We start from the raw sequence: 19,619 nt of genomic DNA on the forward strand, positions 1-19,619 counted from the left end.
TTAGGGTGTTTCTGGTGGATTGCTTCGCGCAAATTGCGCATAACTTGCAGGTAATATTCCTTATTCACTGTTCTACCTTGTGGCAAGAACTCATGATGCACCACGCCCCTGCAATCGAAGAAAACTGTAAGCAAAACTTTCACATTCGACCGAACTTGGCATGCTTTTTTCAGTCTTGGTTCGTGCGGCAGCTTCCATTGAGATGATTGGTTTCCACGTCATAACCATAAGCCCACGATTCGTCACCAGTTATGACCCTCTGGAGCAAATTCGGTTTGTCACGGACAGATTCCAACATCTCATTAGCAATGTTCATGCGATGCTGTTTTTGATCGAAGTTGAGCAATTTTGGTACAAATTTTGCGGCGACCCGTCTCATGCCCAAATTATCGATTAAAATCGAATGGCACGAGCCAATCGATATGCCTAGGTCCTCGGCAATTTCACTAACGGTGATTGGCCAATACCATTTTCTTCACTTCATAAATTTTTTCATCTGTTGTTGAAGTGCTCGGGCGTCTGGCACGCTCTTCGTCGTTCACATCTTCTTGGCCTTCTGAAAACATTTTGTACCACCGATAAACATTGCTTTTGTCCAAAGTAGCTTCTCCATATGCCACAGTCAACATTCGGAATGCATCCGCACACTTAATTTCGTTTTTCACACAAAATTTGATACAGGTTCTTTGTTCCATTTTTCTGAATAGGTAAAAATCAAAGACAAACCAAAACACGTGCAACCAAAGCAGCTGTCAACAATTAACATTCAAAATGGCCGAAATTGTCAACATAAGTGAGAGACATATGTACCAACATATCACCACAAAAAAATCAAAATTCAAATATACGTGACTTGCGAAAATTCAAAATTCGCGATATTTTTTGAACACACCTCATATAACCACAAACTGTCACGAAAATCTGGTGGGCCATTCTGAACCAGGTTAAACATTGTTCAGAAATTTCTACTCAGATGAGTTTATAATCCAAATTACCTGGATATAAAGAAATGCTGCACCATATATCTCTACCCAAAAGCAATGATGCAACATGTGTTTTATTCATAAAAAGTTGTTTATTTTTAACTGCTCTAACACTGACATTTGGTCGTGATTCTAATAACTTTTCACAGCATTTTTGAATCACACAGCATAAATATTTTCACACATACAAGATACTAAAAAATGTTAGTAGGTGTAAAGTGTGCCTCTGAATTGTACCAACAAACAATATAACTGTTTTTACATGAAAATAAACAAGTATTTGTGATTAATGTTAAATCTCGCTTTATTGAGCGTTTTATAACAATTGGCTGTTTATATTTATATTTCAAGTTAAATTCATAAGATTTAAATTACAATACACTTTATTTTCCAATATTATTTGGGTACTTTTGTATTACTTAGAGGCAATAATTTTGGTAAAGCTTTTCTTACCGGGAACCTGAAAAACTACATTGTTAGAAAGAAAAGACTTTATTTGACTTGCCGTGAAAATTACATATCATTATATTATACCATCAGACCTCAGAGGCACCACACCACCCCGCACATCTGGCGATAATAGAAAAACATCCCTTGAGAATACCTAAATTCATGCTCAGATCACGTGAGCGCTCTTACAAGGAGGTATCAGAAAGTTTTTGGACTATATTCTCCATTTTTTTGGACGTGAATATACGAGCATGCTCTATCAAGTTTTGCTTTAAACTTAGGAAATCACCAACGGAAACTTTTGCAATGCTTCAAGAAGCCTTTGAAGAACTTTCACTGAGGAGAACACAGGTTTTTGAGTGGTACGCTCGTTTTAAGGTTGGTAGAACTTCAATTGAAGATGATCATCGTTCAGGACGTCATCACACAAACCAAACAGATGAAATTGTTAGAAAAATTCGGTACCTCAATCATGAAGACCGTCATCAGACAGTAAATGACTTATATAGTGTCGGTATTAGCTATGGAAGCTGTCAAGAAATTTTAACCAAAAACCTAGGCATGAAGTTGTGCAAAGTTTGAACCTCATCTTTTGTCTGTTGATCAGAAACAGCAACGTACTGATGTGCGCAGTGAACTCAAAGAGACATCTGAAAAAGACCCCACATTCATATCCAGGATTATAATTGGTGATGAAAGTTGGTTTTATAATCCTCAATCACCAAGACCGAAAAGAAGAAATTTATCAACCATCATAAGAATCACTACGTAGTAATAAAATACAACAACAAAGCACAAGCAGTTTTAAATATAATCTAACCACTCACGACAAAGAAACTCGGCACAAGGACTCAGCTACTATTGCAACAGAGGCTAATGGCGCACAGGCTTGTTCAGTCACGTAAAAAAAAATTATGGTTGCCTATAAAGTCGGTTTTACGGGCGAAGATTTTACGTGACAACGTCTTTTTCTCGGTAGAATATTTATTGATATGAATATTATTAAATTGCACAATAGGAACAAGGAATTGAATGAAAATAAGAATTGCACAAATTTTAACTATAGAAATATATTTTGTTTACTAAAACATTGTACATAATTTGAAATTAATTAAAATTTGTTATTGTAAATGGTAAAGTTGAATAAAACATTTACTAAAATTGGAATTTGAAATTCTTGCTAAACACAGTTAAATTCTAACTCCGCGCGTGGTGATTGGTCGGTTTAGTTCGTTTGTTTGGTCGCACTGTTATGACAGGTTAGAGGTTATAATTTGTTATTTTAAATGTTTGACTAGCAATACGCGCTGTTTCTTCTCAATCGACTGAATTAAGATTGATTGCAGAGTGATTTAAACTAATAATTTACTTAACACTATCAACATTTGTCAATAGTATGACATAACCTATAAACTCAGTTTCTCAACTTTTGTGTCAATCTAACAATTAATCAATCAATCATAGTTTACGATAATGAAATATCAGTGTACAATTATTTACCTTTATTGTTGTAGTTGTTGTAAATGACGAATCTAAGCACTCCACATTTTCACGAATAAACATAGTTATCTGCTTTATCCTGTGCGGCGGACCCACAGTTATCTGCTTTATCCCGTGCGGCGGACCCACTGGACGGGCATCGTAACGTTACCGGGCGTTACACTTTTTCATGAGTGACTCCGAGCCGCAACCTAATTTAAGACGTTGTCACGTCAAAAAAGGTGAATGTAGTCTGAGAACTTTCTGATACCACTTCGTAAATGTTGACTAACTTTTTATATATGTATAGGGGAGATATATGCCTAAGTAGTTAGGGATAGAGTTACCTACTTCTTGCTTACATCGCTTCCTTTCGGGAGGCAAAAAAGAAGAACTGATCACCAAAATGGCATGTAAATTTACCAGTGAGTGAAATAAAGTCTGTTCTTTCTAATAATGTAGTTCTTTTAGAACCCCAGTAAGAAAAGCTGTTAAATAAATAGTGGGATGATACTAAAGTACTAATTAAGAATTTGTTTTACATATATAATTCCTAATTTTATAGAAATAAAAAACAAAACATTAAATAAATTTCAAAATTATATAAATGGCCATTTTAAACTTTGATATACTATTTCACAAAATCAAACTGAAAAACTGAATTTCAAGGACCTAAATTGCATCCATAAATACAGAATGTTTGATACATTATTTTCCTGGTCAGATGATAAATATCTCTAATTAATTTGTACTATAATTTTGCAATAAAGTTTAAAATAATTTACAGTTTCTGTTTGTTTTCTTGATTATTATTAAACCAATCTTAACCTTTTGACTTGGTTTGACATAATGGTGATGGGCTGTCATGTGTTCCTCTATCTTGCGGATTTTAAACAATTGATCAAGTACGTAGAGAACATAATAGACAATATGAGGAACATTTGATCATATTATTTGTAACATTGAAGTACAGCATGGAGAGGCACTAAACAAAGTGAGATCAACATTGGAACTTCTTTTTGATATGTTGTAAGCAACAGACAAAGATGTAAGCAATGTTTTTGTGCAATTCAGAAACACCCAGAACATAGAAAAAATTTGATTAAAACATTTTTATCTTCAACTTTTACCAATCTTCTTAGAAAATTTGTCAACATATTTGTAACAGTGAGTTTTTATTAATATTATTAAAGTGTGAATAGTTTTTGTGGTAAACTTACCCTTAAATCATCAGTTCCAGCCATTTTCTTAGCTTTTTTGGAGGGGGGCTTAGACGACGAATTGGTATTCTCAGCCAGGATGGATGTGTCTAGAACCAAATTTTTTCCTCTGCTTGTAGGGCACTATATCCCAATTTTTCTTGTGTTGCACAATCTACACACCTTTGCTGGACCGCACAAGATCTACATTGTAGTCTGTAAAAACACAGTAAACTTTAAAATATTGAAAACTACAAAATTACATCAAATATTTGGATTATATTTACAAAACAAGGTACAATAATATAAATTCATAACTTTTTTGTTCCAATAAGTATTACTGAGAAATAATAGTCCCAATACCAGCAATATTTATCTAAACAAGATAAACTCCACTACACACATTCAGCATCAAGTGGGGCTCATGACCTAATTGTTGATCACATACACACACTGAAGTAACCACAGTGTCCCCCCTCTATATACAATTCGGCTTAATCAGTATCATCAAATCGCCAATCTTCATTCACAGTATAAGGGTCATGTATAAAATACAATATCTATGATTAATCCACTGCTGATTCAAGGATTATTTCATGATATCATACCCAAAATCTTTCTTGATACTATATTCAAATTAAAAGCCATGATTTCATAGGTTCTTAGGGAAAGAAAATGGGTGTTTTTTTTTAATTTTGCTGGTTCTACAGAGATTCGTAAAATATTTCCAGTGTGTTGAATCTCCGTTTTCTTAAGTCAGGTTACATTGTTTCATTTCTTCTCTTTGACACCTGTTATTGTCTTGAATTAGGATGGCCACTCAAAATCTCTTTTCAAATTCCCAGTTTTTCACGGTCAAAAATTCCAGATTTTCAAGTCTATTTTTAAACCAAATAAACAACTGTAATAAACAGTCTGTATTTAACCCTTACTCTGTATTGAACACTGAGTTCAACAGAGACGGTTTATCATCACCAGCTGTATTTGCAAGTAATACGAACTTTCAGTACGAGACAATGATTTCGCCAGTAAACACAGTCGGTCCATCTGATACTTCATCAAATACTATTATTTGAACTCTACTTAATTAATTTATCCTTTTATAGGGTGGGGAGGGAGCGAACAAGCCTAAGAATACCACGTTACTTCAAAGTAATTTGCAGAGATTCTCCTTTTAAATTATAGAAATAGTAGATTATAAAATGCGCTTACTGAATATATTCCATGGAAGTAAAAATGTATGGATATACAGGGGTGCTGAAAAGTCCCGGGACGGTCTAATAACTTTTGAACTAATTACAATATAAGAACCAAAATTTACATCAAGCTTTTGCTCATATAAAACTATTATTTTATGTATTTCACCATGATATCCTGCTTATGGGGGACGTCCCGCTAGGGGTTGGTGAAAATTCTTAAATAGAAGCATAGGTCGAGTCGTACAACAAATTAAAGCTCTTTTAATTAGAAACATTTTGGCGAAAATCTGACGTAAAACAGTTGACGCATTACAAAATGGCGGACACTCAAAGATTATAAAATACAGAATTTTTCAAATGCAAACATTCTGGTTGTTAGAGAAAACTGAGACACTTAATCTTTTATTTTACTTCTTTTACTTCAAATCACTTACCAAAACAGTTATAACAAATGTTCAAAGTGTTTGCCTTCAGTTTGCTGACAATATCCCAATCGATTGTAACGCTGATATCGCATTTTTTAAAGCTTGGACAGGAACACCCTGAGCTTCTCTTACAATACGGTTTCTCAACTCATCCAAATTTTGAGGTTTTGTTTTAAACACTTTTTCTTTGAGGTAGCCCCAAAAGAAGTAGTCTAAAGGGGACAAATCTGGAGAACGGGCAGGCCATTCTATTGTTCCCCTTCTACCAATCCACTTATGTGGAAAGACATTGTCTAAAAAATGTCTTACATGTACGCCATAATGTGGAGGGGCTCCATCTTGCTGAAACCAGATATTTTCATTAAACAGATGCCTTACCTCATCACATGATCTAATACGGTCACCAAACCTGCGCATCATTAATAAAGTTATTCTTTCTCTCTCGGAAAGCGCCATAGCAAAATAAACTAGCACTACTGAAACTACTTGCAAAATTAGGGCTTGAAGACTTCTAAGTGACTGAGTTGATAAAACAACTGTATCTGTCAGCTGGCAATTTCATTGTTGTCTTTTTGGTCTTGTTTGCTCCAGCTGATTACCTTCCAGATAAGGAAGGTAATAACCTTACCTGCTGATAAGGAATTTCCAGATAAACAATGCGATATGATATCAGCGTTCTACAATCGATTGGGATATTGTCAGCAAACTGAAGGCAAACACTTTGAACTTGATGTAAATTTTGGTTCTTATATTGTAATTAGTTCAAAAGTTATTAGACCGTCCCGGGACTTTTCAGTACCCCTGTATTTACGTTTATAGAGAATCTATTTATGTACAACACAAAGTACAACATATACTTAAAATAAAAATTAGCAATCCCATGATTTCTGCTGAACAGCTAACATCAGCGCATAGAACAAAAAAATACAACAATGGCATTGACAAAAATATACATAGAAATACGAAAATCAATTTAAATGTTATCTATAAATCCCAGTATTTTGTTACTATATGATTCGAAATACTTGTTATACTTAAAGTGCTATACTCTTTTCAAACTCGTTTCACCAATCGGTAATTTGCATACTGACCATCGATTTTGTCCACGAATAGATAGAGCAGACTCTCGACAATAAGCCATAATAAATACTAATTATGGCTAAAATATGATATGTTAAACTACAGTAGTTTGTTAATTTGGTTAACTATCCACATTTTTTCATAAGGAAAGTACAAAAATGTTTTAGCAATCGGTAATTTTGGTACTGCCGATCAATAGTCGTCCGGAAATAGAATTTTTATGGAGCAGAGATTCAGCTTCCTCATATGAGTAGTATATTGTGAAATCGTGATTCTTTAGGCATATTTAAGCACTTCTATTGGCAATGGAATTGAGTAGAGCCTAGGTATCAAGTATCGAAAAAGATCCATCCCTACTAAAAGGGACATTTAACATTCACACATGTTTCCCGAAGTCCAAAATTCATGCGTAATGCACGCTTTTCCAGATTCTCATCGTTGGCGGTAGCCCTGGTAAGAGTCCCTCAAAAGTATCATGGCTCTCAATATTTATCCCATTGACAGCCAATACATGAAGAATGCATCAGAAAGTTATCTAAACGGAAATTACCGAAGTGCGGTTAGTTCTGAAGTTACCGAAGTGCAGTTAGTTCGATGTATAATAAGTACATAGACACCAGTACAGAACATTACTTTCTACAGTTGAACCCAGAATAAAAGCACAATTGATTTGGCAATTATTGGCTCATAAATATATTGTATCAGCCTTTAATATAGTGCAATAATAGAACCACTCCATCACGACAAACCATACAGTAACTACTAAGGAAATAAACGCACGAAAGGCTGTGGTTTGTCACACTGTGTTCGTTAGATTATAATCATGGACTACGAAACATGACATAAGGCTCCTTATAAAAGTTGGAAGATATTTGGTTTGAACATTTTGAATCATCTGACCGATTGTCACGTGTGCAGGGAAGTCGTTGAGGTAAATGGTTAATCAAAAAACTAACACGATTTTCAGCTGTTGTACAACCAATCCCGCTCTGACGACAAAACTAAAGTACGTTGTTGGCTTCTGGTAACATGTGGGGAGAATTCTTTCCTCAATTTTACAAAAGCGGTTACTTATTGATATCTAAGTATAGGCCCATAGTTGGTTTTGTTATTTTGTAATGTTATTGTAAAATTTGTGTTTTTAAAATTGAAATGTACGAGATTTTTCTTATTACACCTCTTATTGTGTACGATTTTTACATACATTGAAGTTGGATAATATATCAAATTGTTCTCAATAATAGCAATCGAATAACGAGTGTAGGCTACTTATTAAAGTCCCCCTTTAAATCTTTTAGCAATCATAATTTTTGTACTGCCGAACAGCTGTTGTCCAAAAATAAGCTTATTTGGAACCTAGATTCAGCTTCCACACATCACTAGTTGTAATGTGAATCCACGATTTTCCAAGCAAATTTTAAGCACTTCTGTTGGTATCAAAATAAAGTGAAAGGAGCCATGGTATTGAGAAGGCCTAATGGAAGTGTTTAACCCTTTGAGTGCCAAGACCATATATTGAGTTATGGAACTTTTTGCAACATATGTTATATTCAGGGGTATGTCTAAAAATGCCAGACCCGGAAATCCCAGTTGTGTAGCAACTTAGTAAAACATTTTTTTAACAGGATTATTTCCATAGAAACTTATCATGCTGTAGATCAAAATGCTTGGTTTTAATTGGGCTATACTTTTATTAGTAAATTTTCTTACAGTTTATTTCTTATATATATATATTTTTAACACAAAACAAAAAAGTTTTCTTTTTTAACATTTTTTTAAAGTTTTATTGCAGTTTTTACAAATAAAAAAAAAAACATTTTTACTATGGAAAACACTTTCTTTTCTAAGGGAATATTACTAATAAAAAATGTGCAAAATTTCATAGTGTTATGTTCAAAACCGGGACAAAAAAAAAAATTTTTTTTTTAGACCAAAACAGTTTGGAAAAAATACACACATAGCCTCATCATATACATTTGTGTGTGGTCTAAAAGAAAACTTATAAAATTTACTCACCACATACAGTATTTCTTATGCTCAAGAATGAAAGAATGAAATTTCAGTTCAAAATCTTCACTAAATGTTTATATACAATTATTTATATACACTATTCACAACAGTTTGTCTTCACTTCACTTGCATTTGTGCTTTGGGAAGTAGGTGTCATGACAGCCTTCCCCACAGTTTGTGCAAACTGTTCTAGACCTCTTCCTTCCTGTTTTGAAATCAGGCCCTCTCATTGTACATACAAAACAAGTCTTTTCTTTTTTTCCGGGCAATTTTTCTAATCCAATTTTCTTTTGTCACCCTCTACGTTTACAGTTTTACCTTGCTGTGCTACCCATTCATCAGAAATACTTTCAATGATTTGCACAGTATACTGGTATCTAGAAAGAGGTTTCCTGTTGTTTTGGACACAATTTTCCCTATATATAATGTAGGAATTTATTACCATTCTTGCAAAAAGATTAAAAACAACCTTTTTCCAATACTTAACTGTTCGTCTTTCGTCAAGGTAAGAATAGAGCATCATGTCGAATGTGTCTATCCCACCCATGTGCTTATTGTAATCTAGTATGATGGATGGTTTGTTTTCAACTGTTACCCTGCCATGCCTCCTTTTGGTATGTACAATATCTTTTATATCAGCTTTTGAGGACAGCAAAACAACTGGTTTTTTTTGTGATGCTTGTTGTCTATAGGCCAGTGTCACTATGTTTCCTTGATGGTAGTACTTCTTCTGGCCAACTTGAAACTTTTCTTTGATTCCATCAGGCAAGCCTTTTTTATTCTTCCTTACTGTGCCAGTAAAAAAGGTTTTTTTCCTCATAAAATTTTTTGACCAGCGGAATACTAGAAAAAAAATTGTCTGTAAAAACATGAAACCCTTTCTGTAAATAATTACAAGCACGAAGAAGAGAAGTGACAACCGAATAGCCAAGACCATATTTTTTTACCTCATCAGATGGAGATGTGTTCTTCTTACCCTGATAGCAAAATAAGCTCATGCAGTAATTAGATACAGAGTCACACAACACCCATAACTTTATTCCCCACCTATGGTGGTGTTTTATGGGGGAGGTATTGTGTGATTCCGGTTTGACTTTTCGTCCCAATTAGAGATTCGTCGACTGACAACTGTTCATGGGCTGTATAAAAGAATTTAAATAGCCTATTACAGTGCTCAATTAAGGGTTTGAACTTTTGAGTGGGGTCGTAACCTGGTTGGTTGGCTTTAGGTAGTTTTTCATTGTCAACAATGTGAAAGAAACTAAGCAAAATTTGAAATCTATTTCGTGTGAACATCTTACTAAACCATGGAGTTGCTTGTGAGTCACTAGTTGACCAATAAGAGGGGATAGTTGGTTTCCTAATCAGGCCCATATTTAAAACAGCAGCAATAAAAGCCTTCATTTCCAAAATGTTCACGGGGATCCAGCTGTGCCTACGACTACCAGGTGAGTCATTGTCTGCAAAAGACGAAATTGTCTGGTTAGCATACCTGTTGGTTTCAACCACAAACATAGTCAAAAGTGTTTCTGTAAAAAATAGTGTAAAATAGTCAATGGGCTTAGAGTCAACAGGTGGGCAATGTCTAGGTCCTGGAGATTCAACATAAGAAAAATCATGAGTGAAGTTACTGCGGCTCTCTTCGTTTATACTAAGCCAAATATCATTGTCTGTAGGCCCGTCGGCATCATCACCCGATTCAGAGGAACTGGACAACACACTCCTATCAATGATTCTACTTACGTTAGGTCTAGGCCTAACCTGTGTTCCTGACGTACTAGGCCTAGGTCTAGAAACATCAAAGTCACTCTCTGAGGATTGACCTCTATGTACATTTTTTTGTGGCTCATACAATGGATCAGCATCACTATCATCACTAAATAAATCACTAAGATCGTCTTCTGAGGTTAGTAAATTACCATCAGATACATCACCATCAAGTTCTCTGTCCACCTCACTTGATCTAAGGTTCTCAGGATCCATTATTCAGCCATTTGAAAACTACTTAAGTGTTTTACACACTAATAATAAACACTACACGCACAATTCAAACGATTGTAGCACAAAACGTAATAATTACGCTATTAGAATTCAAGCAACAATGTTTCAAAAGAAACAACACACTAGCACGCGGTTCTGCATTCGTCGTCTGCCACGCTACTCAGCTGTCGGCAGCGCTGTGATGGCGATTGTTTTTTTTTTTTAGATTCTCTTCTGGATTGGATTTTTTTTTTCCAAACACCACAGAAAATTAAAGGCATATTATTGGAAATACAATTTATTACGTAGAAACATAAAAATACCGAAAAATATAAACAAAGGATCTTAAAATAATTGGTGGCGAAGATTCGTCACCATGGCATTTCTCGCATATACAACTGGTGGCGAAAAGTCGTCACCGTGGCATTTCTCGCATTTATCATTGGTGACGAAATTTCGTCACCGTGGCACTCAAAGGGTTAATATTGATCCTTCCCTAGTCAAAACTCCAGTGATATAGAAATTCACGTTTTCCCAGAGCTTGAAATTCACACCCAAACCATGCTTTTCAGATTCTCATCTTGGTGGCAGCTCTGATTATCGTCACAAGAAAGTATTGTGGCTCTAAATATATATCCCACTAGGCCTACCTGCCAATATCTGAAAAATGCATGAGAAATGTTGAAGACGGAGCTTGGATTGGCTATTCTTAATCTATTGACTATATTGATAACACACCAACCAATACTAATAACTTTTTATTTTTGTGAGGTCTTTCAATAGCAAGGCTATCTATATCAGATACGTCACAAAAGTAAATACCTATCTAATATTGGATATTATAAGATTAAAGGCCGAGGCGGCAAATCACGAATTTGACGTTATCAACGTATTCTGCTCACCCTCCTGAACAAAAAAATATATATAGTACTAGGGGGTGCAAATGACAAATAACATGATTTTAGGGGGTATATTCATAAATAGTTAAGTTTTTAATGTTTTAATGTTCAGTTTGTGTGCTGTGTCTGGATAATCTGTTTACTTGAATATTATCTGCGGCCGGGACTGATAGCAACCTGATAGCGTATCTGTTATCTGAGTTCTCCAGGGCATGAGTCAGTGCTTCACAAGATATCGTGTTCAGTAGGTTGGATTGAGTGAGTGGGTTACAATTATGAATCAACCATCCACTAGTTCGACCAACCCTGGTGAATTGTGTGTGTCGGGGTGTTTAGTAGGGCACGTAAAGAGTTTACGTTTTAACTGAAACAAAATTATTTCTTTTTTAATTGAATATGGAATTTTTAGGTAAATATTAAGATCAGCGACTACCGCTCCGATCGCCGTAAGGTTTTTCGTACTAACACAGGTTAACGTAATTTCACCGAAAAAAATAGTCCCGATTATCGCTAACATATAAAAACCAGTTTTACGGCAGTACAATGTTGGCAATACAAAACACATAAATAACAAGATTTTCGACTAAAAACAATGGCCGACCATGGACGTTTTGATGAATTGACAGTTGCCACGTGACAAACAGGAAGGTTTCCGATTGGCCGGACGGGTCACGTGACCTATAGGACGGCTTCGATTGACCGCCAGACGTACACAAACAAACCCACATGGACAAGGAATAATTAGTGAAGGGTCATTCCACATCAATTCAACCAGAAAAAAATAATTTTTTCACCAAACACCTCAGATTTTTATGAAACTTGGTACATTTGTTCTATATATAGAGATTAATAACACCACCAAATTTTAAATTTTTATCTCAATACTTTTTTAGTTATGGCACTTTAAAGTTTGGTCGTTTCTCAATTTCCGAGCCTTGGATAGTGCCCAGTTAAAAACGTGTATTAGGATAGAAAAAAAAATTCTCATTCACTTATTTGGCACCCAATCTTGGTGAAATTTTCAAGGTAGGTTTATATAAGTATAAGGAAGTTAAAAAAATATATAACATAACCCTAAGCTAAGCATAAAATATTATAAAAAAAATATTTTTTGAACTTTTTACAATTTAAAAAACGGGAACATGGCTCAGCGTAAAATTAAATATATCTCAAAAAGGGAATGAGATAATCAAGAATTTTTTCCCCCCTAAATTATCTATATGAAGTGGGCTTTAATTTAATAAAATAAAAGTTTTGTGTATTTTCTTCCTTCTATTTAACTAAGGCCATTGCAAGTTACACTATATTAATTACAATCAAAGCGAGGTTGTACCAGTCTCAATGGCTACAGATTGTTAATGAAAATTAAATAAAATTTTTAATAATTTTAATTTAACATTTTAAATAATTATTAATGTTCTATATAAACATTATAATTATTATAATATTTATATAGAAGCTTAGTTTAACACAGTACTGTACCTAAGTTCAATGTCAACATTCATGTTTAAATAGATTAGACTACAGAAATAAACAGGCAGTTATTCTACCTCCTAATCTGGGCAAGTTGCAACACGAGGTTTTCATGTCATGACAGGCTGCTTTTCTAGGCAGTGTATCTGACAGTTATGAGCCAGTCTGTTACTAGTGTCCCAAGAGGTAAACAGTGTTATAAGCTGTGGTGGTTATAAAGTGGTGTTTAACCTTTCTTTGGATTTATGATATTGTGTTAGTGTGTGTGTCCGAGTGTTGAATTGAGTTTTAACTAAGGTGCCAATCTTTAAAAAACCTAATATTAATACAAAAGATTAATGATATTCCATATACTTGTATAGATCAAATTTTTTGAACTTAATTTTTGAAATTTTCGTTGTTTTATGAATGCATTTGTAAAGAAGAGAAAATTTAACCTGCTTTTTAAATCAATTAGAAAATGGACAATAAGTGTAGTATAGGGCTATTAAAACTGACAGAATGCCACAAATTAACTTATGTTACAAAAAAAGGGCTAGAAAATGTTAGTGATTTGTCTGAAGAAAATCTCAAACTTGATTAAAATAAAGAAGAGTGAATTAGATGATAAGGAAATAATTAACATTTGTTTGCATCATAAGAGTTTATTTTTGACCAAGTACGAATTCCTCCAAAAAGTCTGTTGTGATCCTTTTAAAAAACATAAGAAAACCCATTAAAAATGGCTTAAGAGTTGTAAGTATTCAGCAAAGTCAGGCCTGTATCACAAAAGGTTTTAAAGGTAAAACCAGGGGAAAAGTTGTGCACCAATTGCTCTAAAAATATATTCTCTACTCCAAATGACTGTGAAGAAGAATCACATGATGATGATCTTTTTTACACTGCCGACTGAAACTGAAACTCAGTTACAAAAAGAAGAGGCTATTGATTCTCTAAATTCCTCTTTAACGGATATTGGTTGTTCACCTCTTAAATTTACATGCGTTGAATGAAAACTCCAAAATTGGTTATGCACAAAATAAATTAGAAAAAAACTGCATCAAAATGTAAAAAAGAAAATTGAAACAGTTTTAGATGTTCAGTTTGCCACCAAAAATACCTAAATTGCAAAAAACAGCTGAACAAAAAGCAGATGAAATGGACCTGCTTGTTGAGAATATAAAAAGTGAAGTAAATAAACTTTCATCAAAAAAGAAAATACAACTATTAACGATTCCAGCAATCACTGAATTTGGTCTGAAGAACAAAAAATCAAAGATGCCTTTGAAGTGTCTGATTATTCTGCTAGACAGGCACAAAAATTGTACAAAGAAAAAAGGACTTTTGGCTGAACCTGAACCAAGAAAGAGGAAAGAAACTCAGTCCTGAAGTTGTGGAGTTGGTCACAAATTTTTATCAAGCGACGAGCAATCAAGAGTTTTGCCAGGTATGAAAGATGTAGTAAGCCTGGGAAAGAAAAAATATGAGAAGAAAAGATTAATTTTAAGTAACCTCAATGAAATATTTGCAAACTTCAAAAGGGAACATCCTGACATAAAAAATAGGGTTCTCCAAGTTTTGTACTCTTCGTCCCAAATGGTGTGTTCTGGCTGGTGCTAGTGGAACACACTCTGTTTGTGTGTGTACTATTCATCAAAATGTGTTGCTCTTAATACATGCAGCACAACTGGAAGAGAGTCACAAAGATCTACAAAATCTTCTTTTATGTGAAAATCCAACTCAAAACTGCATGTTAAGGCGATGTAAAACATGTCCCTCAAAAGACAATCTGACAACATTCTTACAAGCAAAGTTTGAAAACTATGAAGAAGATGATAGAATAGAATTCAAACAGTGGGTAGCTACAGACAGGACACAGATGATAACACAAACTTCAACTATTGATGAATTTGTTGACGAGTTGGCAACAAAAATAGAAAAACTGATCCCTCATTCTTATATTGCAAAAAGCCAGTCCAGCTATTTTAAAAGCTTATAAAGGATAAACTGTGCGCCAAACGAAGCCATTATATCAATGGACTTTAGTAAGAATTTCTCATTTGTGATTCAAGATGAGGTGCAGGGTTATCATTGGACCTCAGACTTCCTGTACTGTTCATCCAGTAATTATTAACATGTGTGTTGACGAGGAAAAAAATTAGTCTCATCACATTGTGTAATCTCCGATGACTTAAATCATGATGTTTGTATGGTTTATAAAATACAAGAAACCCTGTTAGAGTATGTCAAGGAAAAATTATCCCAATGTCACGGATGTTCACTATTACAGTGACGGTTGCGCCGGACAGTACAAGAACAAATACAACTTCATGAACCTTTCACTTCATGAAAAAGACTTCAAAATTAAAGGCCAATGGTCTTTCTTTGCTACAAGCCACGGCAAAACTGAATGTGACGGTATTGGGGGAACTGTTAAAAGGTTGGCGAGAAAAGCAAGTCTTCAAAGGCCTCTTCAAGATCAAATACTAACAGCAGCTACCTTTTACGAGTTTTGTAAATCAAACATATCCAAAATAAATTTCCATTTCATTTCAAAAGAATCAGCAGATGATGTTCGCCGACAGCTTGAAACACGTTTGAAAACCTTAATACTCTTCCAGGTACCAGAAGTTTCACAACTTTAGACCCTTGGGACTCTTCAGGAACATTAGAAGCAAGGCGAATTAGTACTGATGAACATCCTAGCCTAACGTACAAATTTAAGAGAGGGTTGGCCTTAAATGTAAGAGAAGAAGATTTGTACCCCTCACGCTACATTGCTTGTAAATACGACAATCTTTGGTTCTTTGGGATAATAACAAATGTTGCCAAGGAAGATGGAGACGCTACAGTAAAAATTTCTTCATCCAGCAGGACCATCCCCCTCATTTTACTGGCCAAAACGAGATGATATATGTGATGTGCCGATTCCACACATCCTTGCAGTGGTTGAGCCTCCACACACACACCTCGACTGGAAGAAACATATCAATTCTCACCAGAGTGCATAAAATTAATTGAAAAGCTAATTGGTTCATTAACTTTCAAAGCCTTAAAATAAGTACAGTGAAAGGGTGAATTATGATTTCCAAACATAAAAATGTAATTTATCCTTGTTTAACAAGCTATACCCATTTATTGAAACCAGGCGAACTTCACATTGCTCGTAAGTAATATAATGTCACTTTCAATGGTATCAATAAATAGAAGGAAGAAAATACACAAAAACTTTTATTTTATTAAATTAAAGCCCATTTCATATAGATAATTTAGGGGGAAAAAATTCTTGATTATCTCATTCCCTTTTTGAGATATTTAATTTTACGCTGAGCCATGTTCCCGTTTTTTAAATTGTAAAAAGTTCAAAAAATATTTTTTATATAAATATTTTATGCTTAGCTTAGGGTTATGTTATATATTTTTTAACTTCCTTATACTTATATAAACCTACCTTTTAAAAATTTCACCAAGATTGGGTGCCAAATAAGTGAATGAGAATTTTTTTTTCTATCCTAATACACGTTTTACTAGGCACTATCCAATGCTCGGAAACTGAGAAACGACCAAACTTTAAAGTGCCATAACTAAAAAAGTATGTGAGATAAAAATTTAAAATTTGGTGGTGTTATTAATCTCTATATATAGAACAAATGTACCAAGTTTCATAAAAATCTGAGGTGTTTGGTGAAAATGACCTGGTTGAATTGACATGGAATGACCCTGAAGTTATTGACATGGCTTGCGATGGTTCTTGTCACACGCTAAAAAGACCCTAGCTTGCCTATTCAAAATTCAGATCACGCGATGCTTGCCCGCTGCGCAGCGCTTCGCGCTGCTTGCTCTTTTAGAAAAAAAATTAACTCGAGCTTGCAAAGTCCAAGCCCAGATCACGCATGACTGCTTACACACAACACTCAGACAGAACTAACGCAGGTTTCATTACAGGCAAAAGATAAGCGGCGCGCGTTTATTACTGATAAGATAAGACGAGTTTATACTAGAATTAGTACATGGACTACTACCCTACGAACTAATAACACCAAAAAAACGAATAAATGCATTGTCAGTCAGGTTTTTCAAATTTTATTTTTTCCAAATTTTTTTTGGGGGGGGGGAGTAAACGGCTACGGCGATAATCGGGACTACTTTTTTCGGTGAAATTACGTGCCCTACGAACTAATAACACCAAAAAAACGAATAAATGCACTGTCAGTCAGTCAGGTTTTTTAAATTTTATTTTTTCCAAAAATTTTTTTTTGGGGGGAGTAAACGGCTACGGCGATAATCGGGACTATTTTTTTCGGTGAAATTACGTTAACCTGTGTTAGAATGCAAAAAATTACGGCGATCGGAGCGGTAGTTGCTGAGCTTAAGATTTACCAATTTTTAATAATGAGTGTATTTGTTCATCGTGCGGTCGCGTGTTATTTTTAAACCGGGAGACTTTCTTGTTTCGTTGCGATAGGAAAATTAGAAAAAGTAGTAAAAAAAAGTTTTAAATGTTGCAATTTTAAAATATCCACTTTTTTGTTGCTGCTGCTCAGCTATACCCGCCAACACACTAATGGTAAGTGTTCTCTGTTAATATCATTACATTTCAATTTATATTTTTGATCAGCTCCTCTAGAATTTGATATTTTACTGATAGGTAACTTACTATCTCGAGGGATGTTCTTCTTTCATTGACATCAGCGCAGGGAGCCGAAGCCCGCGCTGATGGCCGGAGGCACTCGTCTCATTTCACTAACAAGTAAATTAATTTGTAGCTCGAAATTAAGAAAAACATTGTTTATTTGGATAAAAATTCTGTTAATTTCAGTATTATTTTTCATTTACGTTTGCAAAGATGGCAACGCATCCGATGACGTCATCACGAGGTTGGATCATGGTCACAAAAGGTCACGTGACGCTCAACGTGGATGTACAACATGGAAATATTACTCCACGTGTGAACAGTTGTTCCATTTTTTATGTTCTAGAACTTCGTTATTTCTCATTTCCACCCCATCAAACCTTATATTCTTTTTGTTCTATAGGACGATTCCAATAAGTTAATGACGCAAAATTCGTATTTTTTCGCTCCGGCCGTTAATGCAAATAAATATATTTTAGAATAAATAAATTTCTCGAAAATTTTTCGCAAAAGTTTTGAGTAATGACAAAATGAAACTTTTTTCGAGTAATATGATAATTACCCTAATATTTTGTTTTGTTGTTTTCGTTAGTTTAGATATTTCTAGGCCTAATTGAAAATTTGGTTTCCTGATTTGATTGTCTTGAGGATGCTTATTATACTGCAAGCAAAATCAGTTGGCTGATCTGATATTTTATAAGAGTAATGCTAGAGAAACTTGGGGAAAAGCATAAATCATAGTAGGCTACATATTTTGAATGTTTATAGGCCAGATTGTTCCAGTAGCCTAAATTTGAGCAGAGGGAAATCTAGGATATAATGAAGCAGCTTATGAAAATAATTATAAAGAACTAACACAAGTAACAAAAAGTCAGTGAAAGTAAATGCTATCTCTAAAATATCAGTTAGTTGACGTTGAGTGTAATGAACTAACATCAGTGAGAACAAGTAGCTTAGGAGGCTAGACATTACCTTGCTTAGATATACATGAACTAAAAAAATTTACACGTAAATTATAAAGATCCAACACTCCTGACACGGTTATAATAAATTAATAACGCAATCAAAAAAGCTTGCACATCAACAATAATTTTTTTCAAATTCTCAACTCCAACTGATATACTTGTCTCCAAACACTGAAACCGCCATCTTCCAGCATTTAGCATTTTAGTTAGATCGGTTGACCACTTGCTATGCAATCATACAGGTAAAGGGAAAGAAATTACTTGCTCTGTGCACCTTTACTCTGAAAGACATATATGACAGTGAAAAATTATAAACTTGTACCAGATGGAAATGCATCTACACGTAACAATTCAAACAATAGCGATGAAAATAATCTGATTATAGCATCATTACTTTCTTTGACAAACTGCATGGGTTTTTGGCAATGTACATGTTGCGCGGTATGATATTATTTTGGCAGAAGACGTTAATATCAACTTTTTTCAAACTGGGGTTGCTGTCTCAGATATGTTAAACCTAACAAGTAGTTGGTCTTTACAAATGTGTTAGTGAGGTTACAAGACCTAACCCTAAAAATTAAAATTAAGGTAGCTGTATAGACAACATCTTTACTTCCCAACACCCGGTCAGGTAGACTACGACGGTCTTGCCCATTTGGGTTGTTACATATTTTGTATTGAGTCAGGGTTGACTCAAAACGGACCAAGTTCTTTTATTAGGCCAACAAAACCGATGAATTCAGAACTTTTCATACTCAATCTAAAGTTGCGCAGTTGTGGGGCACAGCAAGAAATTCAAATCTGGAGATACTTCAAGAGTATCAATCAAAATAGTTAAGACAATTGCAAAAGCGTCCTGGTGTGT

General features: G+C 34.6%; 1 protein-coding gene across 5 annotated transcripts in view; it reads right to left on the minus strand.

Moving 5' to 3' along the window:
• LOC124355217 (E3 SUMO-protein ligase PIAS2) overlaps positions 1 to 18,947 on the minus strand; it is a 64,826-nt gene extending 45,879 nt beyond the window's left edge. For all 5 annotated transcript variants that reach the window (XM_046806243.1, XM_046806242.1, XM_046806241.1 and 2 more), the window contains exons 1-2: positions 18,762 to 18,947; positions 4,133 to 4,327 (exon numbers count right to left, since the gene is read on the minus strand). In XM_046806243.1, coding sequence (XP_046662199.1) covers positions 4,133 to 4,156 — 24 coding nt within the window. In that variant the 5' untranslated portion in view covers positions 4,157 to 4,327; positions 18,762 to 18,947. The remainder of the gene's footprint in view (positions 1 to 4,132; positions 4,328 to 18,761) is intronic.
• Between the last annotated feature and the right edge of the window lie 672 nt (positions 18,948 to 19,619).

The sequence above is a fragment of the Homalodisca vitripennis genome, chromosome 2 (genome assembly GCF_021130785.1).
Source record: "Homalodisca vitripennis isolate AUS2020 chromosome 2, UT_GWSS_2.1, whole genome shotgun sequence".
Classification (NCBI taxonomy): domain Eukaryota; kingdom Metazoa; phylum Arthropoda; class Insecta; order Hemiptera; family Cicadellidae; genus Homalodisca; species Homalodisca vitripennis.